The sequence below is a fragment of the Podarcis cretensis genome (assembly GCF_951804945.1).
Source record: "Podarcis cretensis genome assembly, chromosome: 7".
NCBI lineage: Eukaryota > Metazoa > Chordata > Lepidosauria > Squamata > Lacertidae > Podarcis > Podarcis cretensis.
Window position 1 is genome coordinate 65167978 of NC_137176.1, and position 20796 is coordinate 65188773.

The following is a 20796-nucleotide window of genomic DNA, read 5'->3' on the forward strand; positions in this document are numbered from 1 at the left end:
TACTCAGTTGTTGAATTTCCTTTCCTTTCTTTTTTGGATAAGCCGGCCATTTTTGTGATTATTTTGTCATTTTATGTTGTGCAGTGTCTTGATATGTTATGTGAATAGGTGGTATATAAATACTTTTATAAATAAGTCGCTTCACACTTTGCATCGCAGGACCAATCCAGAACCAGTGTTGTGTAGCTTGGGCTTGCCGATCAGGTCGGTGGATCGAATCCGTGTGATGGGGTGAGCTCCCGTTGCTCTGTCCCAGCTCTTGCCAACCTAGCAGTTCGAAAGCACACCAGTGCAAGTAGATAAATAGGTACCACTGTGGCGGGAAGGTAAATGGCGTTTCTGTGTGCTCTGGTTTCTGTCACAGTGTTCTGTTGTGCCAGGAGCAGTTTAGTCATGCTGGCCACATGACCCAGAAAGCTGTCTGTGGACAAATGCTGGCTCCCTCAGCCTGAAAGTGAGATGAGTGCAGCAACCCCATAGTCACCTTTGACTAGACTTAACAGCCCAGGAGTCCTTTACCTTTTTACCTAGTGGTTAGAGTGCTGGACTAGGGCCTGGGACACCAGAGTTCAAAGCCCCACTCAGCCAGGAAGCTTGCTAGGTGGTCTTGGGCCAGTCACTCACTCTCTGTCCAACCTACCTCACAGGGTTGTTATGAGGATAAAATGGGAGCAAGAGGAACCGCGTCCACCATCTTGAGCTCCTTGTAGGAGAGGTGGGATATGTCTGTCATCCATAGAAATAAGTCACCCCTGCGTATTACCCTCTTTGCACCATTACTTAAGGAACAGATGCGGTTTCAGTCATTATACATAGAAAGACATACTTTCAAAACAGTACGACAGAAAGAACCCACTGTATTTTGGCGGACCTGGTTTGCACATCAGAATACGCCATAACTATGGCACAGAGGAAATATGTGGGTTCACGGAGAGGAGATTGCAGCTGCTTCACTCCGACCCAGTCATTTTGCTGTTGCGTCATGGTTAGCCAAGCCATGGTTTGGCTTAACGTCCTGGTTTTGTTTCTCTCCAGACTAATCAGGAGACCTAACCAGAATCTGGGCTATGATTTACAGTTTATGGTTTGTCTGGGAGAGCTAAACCATGAGCCCTGGTTCAGTCGGCATGAGAAGCTATTGCTTAGCTCAGCATGTTGGAACAGCAAAATGACTAGGGCTGAGCAAACTGGCTACATCTGGGGCTGCAGGCACAGTTGTGCTAAGCCATGGTTTGGCTTAGCATGGCATGTGAACCAGGAGCTAATGAAAGCTTAAATGGAGTAAGAACTTTAAAGCAATTGTATGTAAAACCATAAAAGGATGTTCCCATTTTTATTGGAGAGATGTTGGAGGGTATGGATTAGCGCCACAAAATGGAATTACTATTATTCGGCAAAATATACAATTCTAAATAAATATCCATAAGATGTATGGTTTCGGTGTTAAATTGCAAAAGATTTTTTCCACTTTCCTCCTATGATTCAAAGTCACATATATATTGAGAGGAGGGAAGTACTAGAGACTCAGAAACTCCTGGTTGCTGATTCTTTTGTCAGCCGCTCTGTAGCAATCTCAGCTTCCCCGGGCAAAAATCGCTATAATGAAATAAATGTCGCTTACCGGCTAGGAACATCGCAGCTTTAAAAATTAGATTTTTGTTTCCTGTTGGTATAATATACTTGTAACTGGTGAAGCACACAGGGAGGAACATATTTAGTCACAGGGTTAGGGAGACTCCTAGTGGCTAAATGTAACCATTTTCAGCCATGCAGAAAATAAAATGCCCCACTTGCCAGGTTGGTTAATGGTACAGCGAGGTCGGGATATGGCAAACGAAAATTAGATGTCAGATATGGTTGGATCTTTTCTGCAAAAGTCAATTAGTGGAAGAAGTGGTGCTTATGGGGCAGAGGGAATGTGGTTAACTGTTTCGCTTGTGCAGTTTTTTAAACGATGTATTCCAAAGCTGCAATCTTTGAAAAATATTTGCCCACCAGAAGGGGAAAAGGCATGTTGGGGTGGGGGTTCATCAGGAAAACAGAGCAGGGAGGAAAGGGTTAATCACCTCTTTTTCTCCCCACCCCCCAAATTGTGGCCCTCCCAAAACTGCTTTATAGTTTATAGAAACTGGAGATCCAATCACTCTCCTTCAAACCAAAATAATACCTTTGATTTCAAATTCAAGCACAGTTGCTCTGAAATTGGCTGTTGCACTTTCAGAGCATACGTCTCTTTGAAAGCGGTTTAAAAGGCGATGATTTAATGTTTTCGAGGAGCAAGCATGCATTCTTCAATATTTTAAGGATATGTTGTCCAGTCCAATCCAACTCACATTCTGTCCTCCTCCTGCCCTTGCTCTTATGTTGTCCTTTACACCCAGAGTAGCTTTGTTACTAATAGGAAAGAGTTAGTTTGTGTCTGCCTGCTGAGCTTATGTTGTGTAAGCACTATGCAGAGCGCAGTGATGTTGTACTGGAAACAATGAAACAGGAAGGAGAAGCGAATTAAAGTCCAGCAAAGGCTAGTGACCACTTGCTGTCTACTTCTGGAGACACAAGACTCAGTACTTTTTTAAGCATAGAGAGGCATCAGACCCTCTTTTCCACTATGCCGGGCTATTCAGAGTTTTTCTTCAATGTGGATCATGGGTATCTTGAGGGCCTGGTCCGAGGCTTCAAATGTGGCATCTTGACGGCTTCTGACTATGTCAACTTAGCACAGTGCGAAACGCTGGAAGGTGAGTAGGAGTCAAACGAAATCTCAGTCTCGTGACATTTGAAAGTATCACAGCGGCCTCTGTAGCTCTGCTGGGAGGGGAATGGTATTTGATCAACTAACAATTGTTGAAATGTGTTTTTCTTTTTAAATGTTACTGAAACAAAACAAAAAATGGGATTGTCCTTCAAAAGGTCAACTGGAATTCATATTGGGATGAAGGCAGAAATCATATATATACTGTACCTTAGGTCAACTGAAATGACATTGAGTTTGTTGGGAATGTGTAACGCTAGCATATCAATAAAGTATTAAAATACAGCTGCTGTTACCAGTTGGACTATGCAAATAAACCAATATTCTTTTATACTTGTAGCCTAATTCATAGCCACGTTAAGTCAAGAACTGAAATAAACAAGACTACTGATAATTTGTCTTAATGGCATTTTTGGTGGATAAGTAGATGATTTTGTGCTGGAATCGTTCAGTGCCATCCAAGAAGACACTGAAGTCCCACACAAAACATATCCGCTGAGAAGTAAATCCCACTGTATATCATGGACATCCCTGTCTGGCAAACACATGTTTTGCATGCTTCCATAATTGGGCACTATGTTCCATCGTGTCTTAACATTGCTACTTTTCAGTATTTTGCCTTCAGGAACAGGGATAAACGCATGTAGTGAGGAGTACCACCCATATTAAAAAGGGGACTCTAATGTATCAATTCCATAAAATGCTCTCCTCCCTTGGGCTGATCTTTGTCAGCCCTGCCCAGATTTGGCGGATAAGCCCACCTGAGGCCACTTGAGTTTCCTTTGGCTCAGACCTCAAAGCAGCCCATATACAAGGAATTGGGAAAAGGCTGCTGGCAGGCTGCACAGTTCTGCCTTTAACTTTATTTCTTCTTGGCTCTTTTTTATATAAAATTTCTTCTGCCTTGCTTTTCTGAGACTCTCCCTAAATTCTTCCCGATCTGTTTGCCTGCTCCTCACTTTGTTTCCCCTTAGCTTCCTTCCTGCTTTAGCTATGCCACCCATGTCCTGGGTGGCAGGACTACTTGCTCCCAGCCTCTTGCTATGCAACAGCTTCTCACTGAGAAATGTTTGAAACACGGGATGGGTGTTGTTGATGCTCGTTGGTCCTTACGATTCTATGATCGCTTTCCCCAGCCTGGTGACCTGCAGATGTTCTCCTATCAGTCCCAACCAGTTTGGAATGGTGGGAACTGGTGTCTAACTGGAGCTCACTGGGTTGGGGGAGGCTGTTATGTGCTGGGTTTGTATCATTTGGTCTCTCATCACATCGTAACATGATCATGAGTGTTACACCTAACACTTCCCAAAGCTATATTACGGTGCAGTTTGATATGTAACCTGGTCCATCCAAAGATAATGGCAGAGCAATCCAGTGGTGATTCAGACGAGCAAACCAGCTTTCATAGAATAGAATCATAGAATCATAGAGTTGGAAGAGACCACAAGGGCCATCGAGTCCAACCGCCTGCCAAGCAGGAAACACCATCAGAGCACTCCTGACATATGGTTGTCAAGCCTCTGCTTAAAGACCTCCAAAGAAGGAGACTCCACCACACACCTTGGCAGCAAATTCCACTGTCGAACAGCTCTTACTGTCAGGAAGTTCTTCCTAATGTTTAGGTGGAATCTTTTTTCTTGTAGCTTGGAACCATTGCTCCGTGTCCGCTTCTCTGGAGCAGCAGAAAACAACCTTTCTCCCTCCTCTATGTGACATCCTTTTATATATTTGAACATGGCTATCATATCACCCCTTAACCTCCTCTTCTCCAGGCTAAACATGCCCAGCTCCCTTAGCCGTTCTTCATAAGGCATCGTTTCCAGGCCTTTGACCATTTTGGTTGCCCTCCTCTGGACACGTTCCAGTTTGTCAGTGTCCTTCTTGAACTGTGGTGCCCAGAACTGGACACAGTACTCCAGGTGAGGTCTGACCAGAGCAGAATACAGTGGCACTATTACTTCCCTTGATCTAGATGCAATACTCCTATAGATGCAGCCCAGAATTGCATTGGCTTTTTTAGCTGCCACGTCACACTGTTGGCTTATGTCAAGTTTGTGGTCAACCAAGACTCCTAGATCCTTTTCACATGTACTGCTCTCAAGCCAGGTGTCCCCCATCTTGTATTTGTGCCTATCATTTTTTTTGCCCAAGTGCAATACTTTACATTTCTCCCTGTTAAAATTCATCTTGTTTGTTTTGGCCCAGTTCTCTAATCTGTCAAGGTCATTTTGAAGTGTGATCCTGTCCTCTGGGGTGTTAGCCACCCCTCCCAGTTTGGTGTCATCTGCAAATTTGATCAGGATGCCCTTGAGTCCATCATCCAAGTCGTTGATAAAGATGTTGAATAAGACCGGGCCCAAGACAGAACCCTGTGGCACCCCACTAGTCACTCTTCTCCAGGATGGGATGAGCACCCTTTGGGTTCGGTCAGTCAGCCAGTTACAAATCCACTGAGTGGTAGCATAGTCAAGACCGCACTTTACCAGCTTTAAAAATGTGGCCACCATTGCAGGAATTGCTAGTGAGCCAATGCAATCTGTGAGGGCCATTCCTTCTTGTTACCAGTACCAGCCTCTGATGATGACGCAGGTGTGGGGCAAGACAACCTCTCTCTGCTGCACATCCAGCAGTGATGTGAAGAGGGGGATAAGCTCTGACAAGAAGCTCATGAAGGCTAAGAGGTAAATTAGGATGAAAGATACCAGCAGCTAGGGATGGAGGGGAACATCAATTCAGTTTGCATTTAAACCTACCTAATTTGCACTTTCTGGAACAATATATCAGTGGTGTCCAAACTTTTTTCAAAGAGAGCCAGACTTGATGAAGTGAAGGGCCATGAGGGCCGACTAAAGGGCCAACCACAGTTGTTAACCTTTTTTTAGGATTGAAGTTGGTTGAGGTTTTTTTAAGATTTTACCCCAGGAAATAAACTGCCACAGGGGCTGGATTAAACCGACCAGCGGGCTGAATTAGGCCCCCAAAACGGACTTTGGACATGCCTGCAATATGCCAACTAAAACACAGCCAACCTTTGAAAATTGCACTTCTCTGAATTTTGCAATATCTTTTTCATAAAAAGGTAAAGGTAAAGGTACCCCTGCCCGTACGGGCCAGTCTTGACAGACTCTGGGGTTGTGCGCCCATCTCACTCAAGAGGCCAGGGGCCAGCGCTGTCCGGAGACACTTCCGGGTCACGTGGCCAGCGTGACATCGCTGCTCTGGCCAGAGCCAGAGCCAGAGCCAGAGCCGCACACGGAAACGCCGTTTACCTTCCCGCTGGTAAGCGGTCCCTATTTATCTACTTGCACCCGGAGGTGCTTTCGAACTGCTAGGTTAAAGCATTGCTTTCCAAACTGTGTGTCGTGACACGTTAGTGTCAGCTGCAGCATGTAGGTGTGTCACATGACTGCTCCCCACGCTCCTCCTGGGGCTGGAAAGGGGTTAGTTTAACCTCTGGTTTGCTAGTAAAACTGAATTACTGTGTTGCGAAATGATGCTTGTCTAAAAAGTGTGTCACCAACATGAACACTGAGAAAAGTCTGTGGTAAAGTATGCATAGATTAGTGAAAATAACACAGAAATGCATGATATAAGGTAAAAGTTCCCCAACTTCTTTTCACCCACTATTCACTATGAAAAATTCTGAGGGTCTTGGCGGACCATTTAACAATTTTCCTGTTGCCTGTTGTAGCAATTGTGATTCACTCTGCTAGACGCTGTATGAATTTTAATTGAACTTTTATTGGTTCTTTTTATTGGTTCTTTTATTTCTTATATTGTGATTTATTGTATTTATGTTTGAATTCCATAGAATTCAAATTGTAATTGTTCTTCACAGACCACCTGAATGAAGGTCATGGACCACTGTTGGTCTGTGGACCTTAGTTTGGGAAACCCTGTATTAAGGGGAAATTGCTCTGTAAAATGCATATATTAGGCAATATTTCACACACAGGTGAATTTTCATGAGGACTTTTAAAAAAAATTGCAAATGAATGTTGAAATATAGAAAACTAAACTTAAGAGTGGAACAATAAAAAACTTAGAGAAACAAAAAATGACATATTTGGCTATCTTGACACAAGGTCACTGACCTTTAGGGCCAAGCAGGCATTTTAATCTGAATCTCTTAGCAGTCCAATTTTCTTTGCACACTATAAATTACATTCCGTTTCTGGTGCAAACAAGCTCATACATACTGAAGTAAAATGAACATGTGTGGAGGTCATTACAGATATTCGGTGTGCATTGATTTCTCTGCATTTGTGAGGACAAGTTATGGTGCGTGAATCACCTCCGAGTCATCTGTGGCTAGTTTCATCCATGCCCTTTTTCTGCATGGAAAAGAGTAATGAGACAGAAGAATGCTGGGTGCCTTGGGTTATTTGACTCCATTCCTTTGTTGCTTGCAAGGGTTTCATCCGCACAATATTTTACCAACAGAGCCTTGTTTTTAAATTCTGCAGCACTTTGTTTAACATGCAACCCTTCATTAGCTTTTACTGGCAGGCTTCAGTCTAAGGCAGAAAAAACAGAAGCTGCACAGGTACATGCTGATGTGAACTTGTATAATTAGTTAAACCGAGTGCACAGAAGCTTCAAAAGCATTTAAATGATCCAAAGCTCAGAGTCTGTCCTTGTGTGCAACTTGTAAAGGGAGTTTGTTATGGAGAGATGCTTTGGTATCAGATACTCTGATCTATCTTTTCCTCTTTGCCAAATTTCCATTCCCAGATTTTGTACAGGGAAATCATTGTACATTCTGCAGTAGGAACTAGCAGACGATGACCTAGTTCACACAGTCAGTTGAAGTGGTTTTTTTCTTTTTAAAAAATAAAATAAAACCAAGTGACTAGTAAAGTCACACACAATGAGTCACATTGCATCATCCTTCAGAATTCCTGATGGCGAAGGGGACTCAGTTTCATCGGTGGGTGGTGACTATTGACATTCTGCAACAGTGAAGCTCTTTGCTTTGCTTCCCCCCATAGAGGGGAGAACGTAAATGGATCTGGAGAGGGACACAACTGGGGCTGGGGCTAAATTTTTTCCTTACTGAAACAGATAAAATACAAAGCTTGCATGAGATTATAATAGTTGCATCCATTGATGTGCATTGCATTTATGTCATGAGACCTTTATGTGTATTCACTTCTCCCGGTGAGTGCCAATAAAACCCAATACGTATAATTTACTTAAGACATATAATAAACTTATTACATATATACTGTTGCATGTCACCCTAATCTCCAAGCAGTGTGAAATTCCAGGGGTTCCAGGTGCTTACCTAGGATTCCTGTTTCCTTTTGGAAATGTGGCACAGTGGAGACTGTAGTGTCTTTATGACATATGCTATGCTTCATTATGCTTCTTTGTTTTTAAATTGTATTTCTATGTTGTGTGAGTTAATTTTGTTCACATTTATGTACCCGAACTGGGAACATTTTGATGAAGGGTGATAGTGGCGCAGCAATAAAACTGCTAGCACAGTTGCAAAGCTAAGCAGGGTCTGGTATGGCTTCAAACTGGATGAGGGACTGTGTGTTGAGATTTCTTCATTGCAAGCAGCTGGAGTAGGTGACCCTTACAGTCCCTTCCAGCTCTATGATTCTATGAAGTACATTTTAAATAAAGACATGATCAAGTTTTAGCATTATTATAGAGGCTTTAGGGCAGTTTGCTCTCTGGTTTTTGTGTCTGGGAGCTGGACTAATGTGCTGCATCAGAACTAGGTCTTCCTATGTGACTGTAATACCTGCTCGACCTGTACAATTGCAAACAAAAACAAGGACCCAGATGCACTTGGCCTCTAATGCTTTCACCTTGAAACAACCCTGTAAAAGTTGTTATGAGATTCCTACTGCTCAGAGAATGGAGAGTGAAAGAGTAGCCCAAAAAAAGAGAAAAGGAAGAGATTCCAATCACACAGCAATCTTGTTACAGATAGGTAGCCGTGTTGGTCTGCCATAGTCAAAACAAAAAAATTTTTCCTTCCAGTAGCACCTTAAAGACCAACTAAGTTAGTTCTTGGTATGAGCTTTCGTGTGCATGCACAAGTGTGCATGCACACGAAAGCTCATACCAAGAACTAACTTAGTTGGTCTTTAAGGTGCTACTGGAAGGAAATTTTTTTTTGTTTTGACAGCAATCTTGGACATCTATGTGCAATGTCTGAATCCCTACATAATAGAAAGAAGAAGAGGAGGAGGAGGAGTTTGGATTTGATATCCCGCTTTATCACTACCCGAAGGAGTCTCAAAGCGGCTAACAATCTCCTTTCCCTTCCTCCCCCACAACAAACACTCTGTGAGGTGAGTGGGGCTGAGAGACTTCAGAGAAGTGTGACTAGCCCAAGGTCACCCAGCAGCTGCATGTGGAGGAGCGGAGACGCGAACACGGTTCACTAGATTACGAGTCCACCGCTCTTAACCACTACATCATACTGGAAGTCACACTCAGTGCAAACTGCGGTTTACAAGTCAGCTTCCAACCCTGATTTCAGATCCTGGCTTGTCAGCTCCAGTGTGAGTGTGGTTTGGGGTGGGTTCAGACCTTAAAGCAAACCATGGGATTGTGCTGCATCTGAACCACTGGGTGTAAAAAAGGAAACGAAAGAGAAGTATGAATTAAAAAAAAAAAGCGATACTGTCTCTTTAACCTCCTTGGTTTCTTTGTAGAAAACAAATCTTTTTCAATTCTATTCCAGACCTGAAGCTACAATTGCAAACCACAGACTACGGAAACTTCTTAGCCAACGAAACAGGCTCTCTCACGGTTTCTATCATCGACGACAAACTAAAGGCCAAACTATTGGCAGAATTTCACTATTTCAGAAATCATGCCTTCGAGCCACTTTCCACATTCCTAAACTATATTACGTAAGTAAAATTAGTAATTTCATGATGTGAGCAACTAATAAACAATGACTAAAAGCCCATAAAGTCAGAGTATTGAAAGCCAGTGTGGTCTAGTGGTTAGAGTGTCAGACCAGGACCTGGGAGACCAGGATTTGAATTCGCACTCAGCCAGGAAGCTCACTGGGTGACTTTGGGCCAGTCACTGCCTCTCAGCCTGCCATACCTCACAGGGTTGTTAAGGGGATTAAATGAGGAGAGTTAGAACCATGTACACCACCTTGAACTTCTTGGAGAAATAGGTGGGATATAAATGTGGTAATAAATAAATTCTAGTCTTATGCATCTGTTTTTTAGCCCATTTTAATGGAATAGTTACGTACAAACATACTGGATTTTCTGGGTGCCATGACGTATTGCAACCTGAATTAGTTTCCATTGGGAATAAACTTTGCATGGTCACTTTGTTCAAGCCCCATTGAAATAAATGAGTGTTACACAGAAGCAATGTTTGGTGGATTGTTTTCTGAAGTGTGCATCTTATGCTAAGCAGAATGGCCTAGACTCTAGCAGAATGGCCTAGACTCTAGTAACGGCAGCTTAATCAGAAAACTTACAGTACAATCTGATTACTCAAGAGTAAGCACCGTGCATCCCCAGTAATGCATTTAGGATGGACTTCAATAAGTAGATCCAAGGCCTACTTATGTAGTCATTGTATTCATTAGCAATGCTTCTTCTGGCCTGCAGTAAATTCTTATGGCAGATGCCCAGACATTTATCTTTTAATTCATTTTGGCAGCATTGTAATATTAAATTTCCCAACTCCCTTTGAAGCAAGGTTTATTTTTTTACTTGGCAACCTAATTAACATTGATTTCTTAACATCAGGCTGTTTGGGTGGATTTTGTGATTGAATTCATTAAGTCTTCCTAGTTGTTTAAAAGTCTATGCAAGGAATGGTAGCCTGCGGCCATGGTGCATGAGCTGTGATGCTGCCAGTGGACCACCCTCCCGGTCCTGTGATTTTCATGCAATAAAAGGCAAGAATCCCTCTAAATTTCCTCTGCCAAGTTTGGGCTGTGGTTGTGACTTTCTGGTAGAAGTCAGTGCCATGTTTTCTTACATGTCCATCTCACCAGAGGCTTCCTGTCTGACATTAGAGCAGCCTCCCATAACCCAGTGCCCTTCATATGTCCAATACTACAACCCCCATCATTCCTGACCATTGTCTGCGCTGGCTGGAATTTATGGGAGTTGTAATCTGGAATGTGCCAGGTTCAGGAAGCCTGGGTTAAAGGAATGCATCAGGAGGCAGGATCAGGTGTGACTGATCTTCATGTGCTCATTCATAATAATGTTCGATGAGACCCCACGTGTACAAATGTATGTGCATGGATTATTTCCACACTATCAAACAGGACTCTACTTAAATTGGCAATCGGCCCCTGCACATTTGTAAAATAAGCCCATTTCCTGATAAAAAGTGGCTCTGGGCATTAAATTCTAAGTTATTGATTTTTGCATTTGATTGCAGTGATTCTGTGCAAGCCTGCTTAGATTAGGGACTGTCTAATGTAGCGTTCTGTTTACAAGAATTCCTTGTTGCCACATTGCCACAGCTGATAAAGAGTGATCACACCTTTTCTGCAGAGCGCTGGCTATTTTAACCTTTATATTTGCAAAATGTGGCTTGGTGTTTAGCTTTTTTAAAGCAGTTTTCTCCCTAAGGAAGAACATAGTATTTTGATGAATGTTGTTTTCTCTCACTAGGTACAGCTATATGATTGACAACGTGATCCTGCTCATTACTGGCACACTGCGTCAGCGGCCCTTGGAAGAGCTGGTCCCCAAGTGCCATCCGCTGGGCAATTTTGAGCAAATGGAAGCTGTCAGCATTGCTCCAAACCCTGCAGAGTTATTCAATGCAATTTTGGTGGATACACCCTTAGGTATGACAGTTCACAATTTGTGTGTGTGTGTGTGTGTGTGTGTGTGTGTGTGGACCTTCAGATGAGATTGTTTTCTATCATGGCAGCACTTGCTCTCTGCATCTAGTCTGCAGTACTTGTGGCCCATTAAAATGAAGGCAGCCAGTTGTCTTAGGGCAAAGACCACAGAAATGGCAGAATTTTTGCCCTGCATGAAGACGGTCCCAAATTCAATTCCTGGCACCTCTAGGTAGGGTTGGAAATATCCCCATTCTGAAACCCTCCTCTGATCCTCTGAAGAGCTCAGAAGGGTTCTCAGGCTGCTTTGCACTTAGGCACTACTGACAGCTACTCTAAGCTTCAGAAGCTGAAGCTTTGCTGCTGGTCCCTCTCTGTCCCTAGAGGCTGGGGAGACAAGCAGCAAAGCTGGGCAGCAGAACAGGGGTTATGATCCAGGTGATGCCTGAGGCAGCTGCCTCACCTTGCCTCTTGGGTGGGTCGGCTCTGCCCTGTAGGAAAGCTCTAGAGAGCTGTCAAAATAAGTAAAAATTCATTGCATGAATGGGACCAGGCACTCTTGGTGATTTTTCTCTCCAATATTCTTAAAAGAAATAAATCACCATTTAAAATCAAAATTATAACAAAACAAACAAATAAATGTATCAGAGTGGGTGATATAATACATATACAGAGAGTAGAATAGCCTTCCCATAGATCATCTATTTATTTTTATTAGTTATTAAATTTGTTAGTCGCATTATCTAGGCAACCCAAAGCAACACTGACTGCTAGGTCAGAGAGTAGACCAAATTTTATGCTAGCATTTCCTACGAGACACCTGGTGGAGATTTGGATTAGCAACCCCATTATCTTAAAAGCAGAATCCTCCTGCAAAGCTGTATTATATATACACCACATCAGGAATGTTGAAAACATTTACTTCCTCTCCTTCCTTCTATATTATTTTTTGTAGTGGAGTAGAAAGTCAGTCATTGAGCATAAAAAAATTGTTAAAACCAATAAGTGGGCTTCTTATGCTTCTCTACAACTTGCCTTTATAATTTAAACATGTCTGCTTTTCAGCTGATTTCTTTCAAGACTGTGTATCTGAAAACGATCTGGATGAAATGAACATTGAAATCATGCGCAACAAACTGTATAAGGTAAATGCTTTCAGCGTCAGCTGTGAAAAAGTAAAGCAAGGGGATAGGTACAATGTATAGCCATGAAAATAAGCGGTCTTGGGAACTTTGGAGAATGGGTGGGATTTAAATAGTGTACTCTCAATAAATGGGGGGAAATTAACCCTGATATTGATGTAATGCTCACTGCACCCTCTGTCGTTCCCTGAAATGAATTTGCATGCTACAGGAAACGGCAAAAGCAAATGTGCAAGTGACAAGAGAGTCAACTTCCAGTACTTGGCACTTCCTATAAAATGCAAAGCCACCCTAATCTGAGAGCAGGATGTAACATATAGAATGTGTAGAATTTGGACAAGTTCAACTCTAAGGGTAATTCGGAGGGAGCAAGAAGAGCAAGTGTTTTCTGCTTCCTGGAATTTGTGTTTTTCTGTCACAAATGAAACTTTCACATTTCACCTTGTGACCAGATCTCCAAGCAGCCACTGTTTCTGGAGGGGTAGCCATAATAGTGTCTTGCAGAAAAAAGAACAAAGAGTCTTGTGGAACCTTAAAGACTTTTCACACTATTGTGGCATAAGCTTCCATGAACTATTTTCCACTTCAACAGCTGCACGAAATGTTCTCTTGACTTACAGGTGTATATAAACAGACGGGTGCCTCGGGGGAATGGTAAACATTGAGGTCCTGTATATTAGGCAGAATGGAGTTCAAGGAAACCTGCTTTCTAGTAAATGTGCATGGGAATTCGCCTTTGTGCCATTACATGAGCACTGACAACCTACTGTAGTAGTGTATGTGCAAATCAGCTAACTGCACCTTATATAGTAAAGGCTAAGGTCCTCTAGGCTTTCCTACTGCAATGAACAGTGATGACAGTGTTCATATTTACCGTATTTTTGGCTCTATAAGACTCACTTTTCACCTCCTAAAAAGTAAGGGGAAATGTGTGTGCGTCTTATGGAGCGAATGCAGGCTGCGCAGCTATCCTAGAAGCCAGAACAGCAAGACAGATTGCTGCTTTCACTGCGTAGCGATCCCTCTTGCTGTTCTGGCTTTTGAGATTCAGAATTTTTTCCCACTTGTTTTCCTCCTCCAAAAACTAGGTGTGTCTTGTGGTCTGGTGCGTCTTATAGAGTGAAAAATACGTGCATTCTAAATAAATAAAAACATCGCTTCTGCTAAACGTTATTGCCAACAGTTCGGTTCCTCTCCTACCAAACGGGATTACTATTGCAGCAACACATCATCAGTAGGAGAAAACTAACCTGTCTCACACCCTTTAGTTTTTACATGTTTTGTACTTCCCATAATGGCTGGTTGAACATAATAAGTAAGGGCAATGGCTGGCTGACTGCTCCAGCCATGACTGTCAGTAATTCAGAGAAGGTTTGAATATAATGTTACTTTTTTCCTGTCCCATTCTTTAGTCTTACCTCGAAGCGTTCTATACGTTCTGCAAAAACCAAGGTGGCACTACGGCAGATATAATGTGCCCACTCTTAGAGGTAAGGAAAACATTATGCCTAGGAATGAATCAGTCATTCTTTAGCCCATGCTTCTTGTGCATGCATACATTTTTCAGTCAATTTGTCCTGTTGAGCCACATTGCGCTACATTTGTTTTCTTTCCAAAATTCACCTGTGAATGCTTCTATACCTTGTCATGTTACAAGGTGATTCAAGAGCTGCCTTTAAGTTTTCCAGTCTGCCCCCTGCTGACAGGGAATAGCTGCTCTAAGAAACTACAAAGCCTGCCTGCCACCATAACCAATACATACATTTCTGATGTTACAATATATATATGTAAAAATAATCACAAGCTATTAGTCTACAATATCTCGATAGTTAAAAATAAATGAATAGGGCAAAAGGAAAATATCAAAATTCTAGATGATCCATTACGCATTTCACCAAAACGTACATGACCATGATTTTTCCATTTATGAATCACTTCCTATAAAACATCTGAAAGCAATTTAAAAGCATCATCAATGAAGACACATATAAGAACAATTATATCAATTTCATACCATTCATAACAATATTTCATTGTTCCTAGTTGATAACAACATTTCAAACAGCTTGAAAGCAGAAAACGAAAAGCTCATATATTTCAGCAGTTCAAGAAATACTCAATGCCGATCATGGGAGAATCAGTCAGCAGGCTGTATGAATCCCACTGTTCACGTGGGCAGGTCCACGCCATACGTTTAAAGTGCATTCAACGCACATTTAAAGCACATAGCTTCCCCAAAGCATCATGGGAACTGTAGTTTATTAAGGTGGTTGGAAACTGTATTTCTGTGATGGGAAAACTATGGTTCCCAGGACTCCTTAGAAGAGACTTGTGCTTTAAGTGTGCATTGAATGTGCTTTAGACTTCAAACAGACCTACATGCATATATGGTATACTGTATATATCTGTTGACGATTGGGGTCTTTGTATACTATTATCATAATTTGGGGAGCGAATCTAACAAATAAAACCAGAAAGTAATGCAGTTTTGATGCTTTTGATTCTGCTTCAAACATCCTGCCAGCCACATTAAAAAATGGCTTCTCTTTCAATTAATTTGCTGCACATTAATTCTGGGCCAAAATACTGTAGTTTGTTCTCACTATATCTGCAACCTCATGGTTGTTTTATCCCCTTTCACATCAAATCATCCCTTGTGATTCCATGTTGTCCCACAATTTCCACAGACTTAGGAGGAGAGCAATTTGGGGTAAGGAGGATGAGAGAAGGGTCCCATCGCCAGCAAACCCCTCCTGCACTCCATAGTAGATGTCTACAAAATATTTTTTAAAGGCTGAAAGCTGTCATTTGTTTTTGTCTTATGCAGTTTGAAGCAGACAGGCGTGCCTTCATCATCACCATTAATTCATTTGGCACTGAATTAAGCAATGAAGACAGACAGAAGCTGTATCCAACGTGTGGGAAACTGTATCCAGAAGGCTTAGATATGCTTGCCAAAACAGAAGATTATGAGCAAGTGAAGGGCGTGGCAGACTACTATGCTGTATGTAAATACTAAATAGCTCCTAACAAAAGCTTACTGTGTCTACAACATTCCATGGCAAGTACCACCAAAGAAAGGGCATTAAGTACTTGTTCAGCCAGATTCTAAACAAAGTGAAGAGTGGTGATTCTCAGCGCCCCTCACTAAGGGAAATACATGGGGCAATTGCCAAGGGAGGGGACCATCGTCTCTGTCATAGGCACCAACTCCTAGGGGCCCAGGTCCCTTTGGGGGTCCCCCATAAAATACTTTAGGGGGCCAGACACCCCCCCAAAGTTGATGGGTGGCCTGATTTGGGGGGGGAGGGAGGAAAGGCTCCTGCACCTAAAATTGTGTAGGAAGTCACTGCAGCTACTCATTAAAGCTGCAATAGTCCCCAGACCATGCTAGCCAGAGCCCAGCTCTTAGATGAGGGCATGTACCACCAAAGAGACCCAGTGAAACCTTTATAGTTGGGTCCAATTGATTTATGAAGGTTAATTGCACAATGTTAGAGAAGCTTTAGTGTAGTGTCAGTCACTCAAGAAAAATGAATCTGTGTGCTTTGGAAAACTCATTTTATTTTTATTTTTATTTTTTAAAAAATAATATTTATTAAAGATTTTCAAATATAACAGAAAAAGAAAAACATCCAAATTTAAAACCTAATTTTCATTGGCATCCTTCCAGGACTTCCCCTCCCCTCCCCCTCTTGTATTCCAATTCTTTCAAATAGATTCAACAAATTCTTACCCCAAATTTTAAAATTATTTATCATTGACCCAATTTAAAAAATATTTTCCCATCCCCTAAAATCGACCTTTTCCCTTCCACGAGTTCCCCTCTTTAATATGCAATACAGATTAAAATAAACAGAAAAATAGAAAAAAGAATAAAATGTAATTTAACACCCTTTGGATTCCAAATTTCCCTCCCCCCTTTCCCGGTTGCGTTCCCAATGTCCGTCAATATCTACTGTCATCCTGGAGCTCCCACATCTAAACCACAGTCCTTCACCAGTCCACTTTGCCGTCTTTTTATTAGTCTTTGCCGTCTTTTGGTCATCTTTGATTTCACATGTCCAATCTTGGAAGGAGTCTATCTTCCAACTTTGTCCAGTTCTTGTTATTCTTGTTGTTCTTGTTGTTCTCTCTCCTCCTCTTTTTTTTTTCTTCCCTGCTCTCCTGCACAAATGTTCTAATTCCAAAAAGCTTCTAATTCCTCTGTAGAGGCTTTGTTATTCAGGAACAAAACATTATGTCAAGTCCCTTCCATTCTTCAATAGATAAATCTATTGTCTCCTTTAGTGTGTAGACCTCTATAGACAAAATAGTGTTCCATTTCTGCAGTTTCCCAGGAGATAAAAAGTCCTATTCAAATTCGATGCCAACAATACTTGTAGTGTCCCACAGCTCCTCTAGAGGGATTATAGTAGCTTAGTTTCCTTCCCGATCACACCCAACAGTCAAAGTAACTTATTATTCCTTGTTTTAAACAATTTATATCCAATTTGTAACAAATGTGACCAGCAAAGTCCTCGTAACAAAGTTCTCTTTTTGTTCTTCCGCTTTGACAGCTCCTTTGACAGCTGTCAAAACCTCTATTTCTCCTCTCCCGGCGCTCTTACGGATCGCTCCCGGGGTTCCGGGGGGGGGGTTGCCTTTTAATTCACATTCCACTTTTCTCCTCCAGCCCAGTCTTATAATTTTCCATCGCAAAGTTAATAATTTTATCAAAAAAAGGTTGCACTTGATCTTAGTTGTCAAATCCTTTGCTTTAGCTCCTCTACAACAGGGGGGAGGCTGACTTCCTTTTTGCACCTCCCCCGCTCGCTCCGAATTAAAAAAGATTTTTTCCCCTTTTTTAATCCAAGTTCCAATTACTCACGGGTTATTCTTTTAAAGTCCAAATTTTCAATGGAGGAAGTCAGCGCTCTCCGTCGAATGGCATGCGGCTTCGCTCGGCAGGGGAAGCGGAGGACTCACAGCACCACCACCCCTGTCACCCGCTCCGCAGCCTTTAAAAAGGCTCCTTCGCGGGTCGGGGGGGACGCAAACGGTGCCCGCCGAGTCACCATGCCCATGGGTTTCAGTGCCCATGGTTTTTGAGGGTCCCCGCGTCGCCGGCGCGGTAGAACCCAGCCCCTGCCGGGCAGGCTCCCTCCGGAGCTCGGAGGGAGTCCGCCATTCGGCGATGGCGCCAACCCGGAGGAAAACTCATTTTAATCAGGAGATTGCATTTTCTGTAATTTACTGCCTACACATAAACTCATAGCCTAACATGATGCAATAAGGATACAACGGCAGGCAATCCCATGCCAGGTTTCAACAAATACATTAAACAGGGATGGTTTCTGTTTCACTGTGTGTGGGTGACTGGGAGGTGTGAACAGCCCTTGAAAAATGACAAGGCTATGTCGCCTTGTGGTTAATGTACCTAGCAAAAGTCTTTAGAACACAAACATTTCTATGTATATGAATCTGCCCTTTGGTAAGTCCGTGAGGTTTAGCTGCACCACTCTGGCAGCAGCTGTCTAGGTTTTGAGGCAGCAGTATTTTCCAGCCCCACCTGGAGCTGTCATGGCCTGAACCTGGGATCTTTTGCATGCAAAGGATGTGGAGAGCGTGGTGTAGTGGTTAGGAGCAGTAGACTCGTAATCTGGGGAACCGGGTTCGCGTCTCCGCTCCTCCACATACAGCTGCTGGGTGACCTTGGGCTAGTCACACTTCTCTGAAGGCTCTCAGCCCCACTCACCACACAGAGTGTTTGTTGTGGGGGAGGAAGGGAAAGGAGAATGTTAGGCGCTTTGAGACTCCTTTGGGTAGTGATAAAGCGGGATATCAAATCCAAACTCCTCCTCCTCCTCTTCTCTGTCACTGAACTTTGACCCCTATAAAGTCACTTTCAGGCAGTGTTTGAGTGAGGGGAGTAAGAAATACCCTTGAAACTCACTGCCCATACATTCTAGAGTTGTGCACCGAAGGAACCTATTTACAAAAAAAGATTAATTTTAAATACACAGAAACATCGCATGTAAGTGAAATAAAACCAGTGGTGGTTTTTTGTACTTTCAGCAATACAGGGCTTGCTTCGAAAGCGTAGGAAGTGGTACAGGAGGAGAAAAAACGTTAGAAGATGCTTTTTTTGAACATGAGGTAAGATGCTCTTTCTTTGGTTCAAAACTTTATCTTTGTAACATTTGTTTTTCTTAGACTTGCTCAGAGTCAACTGTGAGAGAAAGTGGTGATGGACTTGCAAGAGGTGACATTGTTCATTCTGAATAAACAGCCAGTATCTTCCTAAAGCAGGACGAGGGAATATGTAGCCCTCCAGATGCTGCTGGACACCCTTCATCCCTGACCATTGACCATACTAGGTGGGGCTAATGGAAGTTGGAGTTCACTAAAATCTAGAGGGCCACTGGTTCCCCATCCCTGTCCTTCAGTATTATGAAGGCGCAAAGTGTTAAAAATGACTACCACCTTTTGGAGAAGCGAACTCAAAAGAAAAAAAATGCCCACAGAGCCATTTGTATGAGACATATGGTCAAATTCCATTCAAAGCAGCTCTGAATCTTCCAGTGCTGCAGCCATTCGAGAAACATTAATTTCGGTGTCCTAACCTATTCCTTTAATGTTCCTGTGGCCTATTAAATTGTCACAAAAACCCAAAGATAGCTGTACTTTGACCCAGCTCCTACTGAGAAAAGTATTTGTAAAAGAAAAGGTTTGTAAAACTCTTTAGAATGCTTGAGAATGAAAGATAACAAGTAACTGATTATTTCCCCTCACTAATAAAATATTTCTTTCTTGCACTCTTGTCTTCAGGTCAAAATGAATGTGCTGGCATTCAACAACCAGTTCCATTTTGGGGTCTTCTATGCCTATGTGAAGCTGAAGGAACAAGAAAGCAGAAACATTGTATGGATTGCTGAATGCATTTCCCAGAGACACAGAACAAAAATTAACAACTACATCCCTATTCTCTAAACTAGACTTTAGTGGTGTGTTTTAATGCTGCATCTATTTCATCTACTGGGTTCTTTACTAAATTACTCATATTCCAAAAAGGGGGGTTAATTTGCACATTATAGCTACCAATAACATTTTATAATTATGATTAGCCAACCAGGAATTTTATGTTTGGGGCACTTCCATTTCCTCCTGCCCTCCCCGATCTTTTCCAGAGGTTCTGTCAGTAGATCATCAGTAGACCCATGACTGCAGAGTTTTCTGCAGGAATAGTGGAAGGCTGTGCAGCAAATATGCCTTTCTGGCCCTTCTAGCCAGTGGATCTCAGGGTTACGATTGCTCTGGAAAATGTTAGATCTCCTTCCCTATCTGATCCCTTTAATTATCACTGCCCCCAGCTGGCGCTTTTTCTTTTTCTTTAAAAGCATGCACCTTAAATGCAAAGTTGCATTTCACTTCACTTCTGGTTGGGCCCCAAGAAATGTAAAATATAGAGAAAGAAAGGCATTACTTTAAAGCATTAGCATTTCATTAAAGAATACTTCTCGTGTATCACATGCATGGTTAGATTTAAATGGCAAGACTCCTATAGTACCACTTAAGAATCATAAAGCCCAACAAGAAATTAAAGGAACAGAAGCAGCTCTACTACCTAGTAATTGCTTGTGATTAAAAACATGTTGCAAAGGAAGAAGAGGGAACTCCCTTGGGCTGTTTTGGTGGGACATAGGCCCGTTGTTGTTGTTTTTAAAAATGCAATAAATGGGTTAAATAAATTGTTTTCCAGAAATTTACTGCGAATATATAGCCGTCATTCAGCTTAGAGTCATCAAATAAAGTTTGTCATGAAATGTGATGATATATGATGAGATGTAAGAATGTTACAGAATTGCTTATCTTGCTGTCTTGCTGAAATAAAATCTATTTCCTGGTCTATGCATGTATACAATTTCTAGTTTGCTTTTGCTTTACCGGAAGGACAGAAGGAAGGGGAGCAAGGTGTCTGCTTTTAACACCTTCCATGCTATTTTGCTAAGCAAACGTGAAGGATTTTCTTTAATAACATTCTTCTCATAAGGAGTAAATGAGTGAACTTGAGAAAAGCACAAACAAAATTACCTGTATGAAAAACTCAAATCCATATT

General features: G+C 42.1%; 1 protein-coding gene across 1 annotated transcript; it reads left to right on the plus strand.

Annotated features, from left to right (window-relative positions):
- The first annotated feature begins 755 nt into the window (after positions 1 to 755).
- Positions 756 to 20587, plus strand: ATP6V0D2 (ATPase H+ transporting V0 subunit d2). The gene is made up of 8 exons (XM_079983174.1): positions 756 to 2738; positions 9459 to 9630; positions 11380 to 11558; positions 12621 to 12700; positions 14110 to 14187; positions 15525 to 15701; positions 18755 to 18835; positions 19508 to 20587. Exons 1-8 carry the CDS (start codon positions 2609 to 2611, stop codon positions 19667 to 19669), a joined length of 1059 nt encoding a protein of 352 aa, XP_079839300.1. The 5' UTR covers positions 756 to 2608; the 3' UTR covers positions 19670 to 20587.
- The last annotated feature ends 209 nt before the right edge of the window (positions 20588 to 20796 follow it).

Excerpts from the sequence above, each read along its gene's own strand:
- ATP6V0D2 (XM_079983174.1), top strand. The coding sequence starts at position 2,609 with ATGCCGGGCTATTCAGAGTTTTTCTTCAATGTGGATCATGGGTATCTT. Across the intron at positions 11,559-12,620 it reads TTTGGTGGATACACCCTTAG|CTGATTTCTTTCAAGACTGT; the intron begins GTATGACAGTTC and ends TCTGCTTTTCAG. Across the intron at positions 12,701-14,109 it reads TGCGCAACAAACTGTATAAG|TCTTACCTCGAAGCGTTCTA; the intron begins GTAAATGCTTTC and ends CCCATTCTTTAG.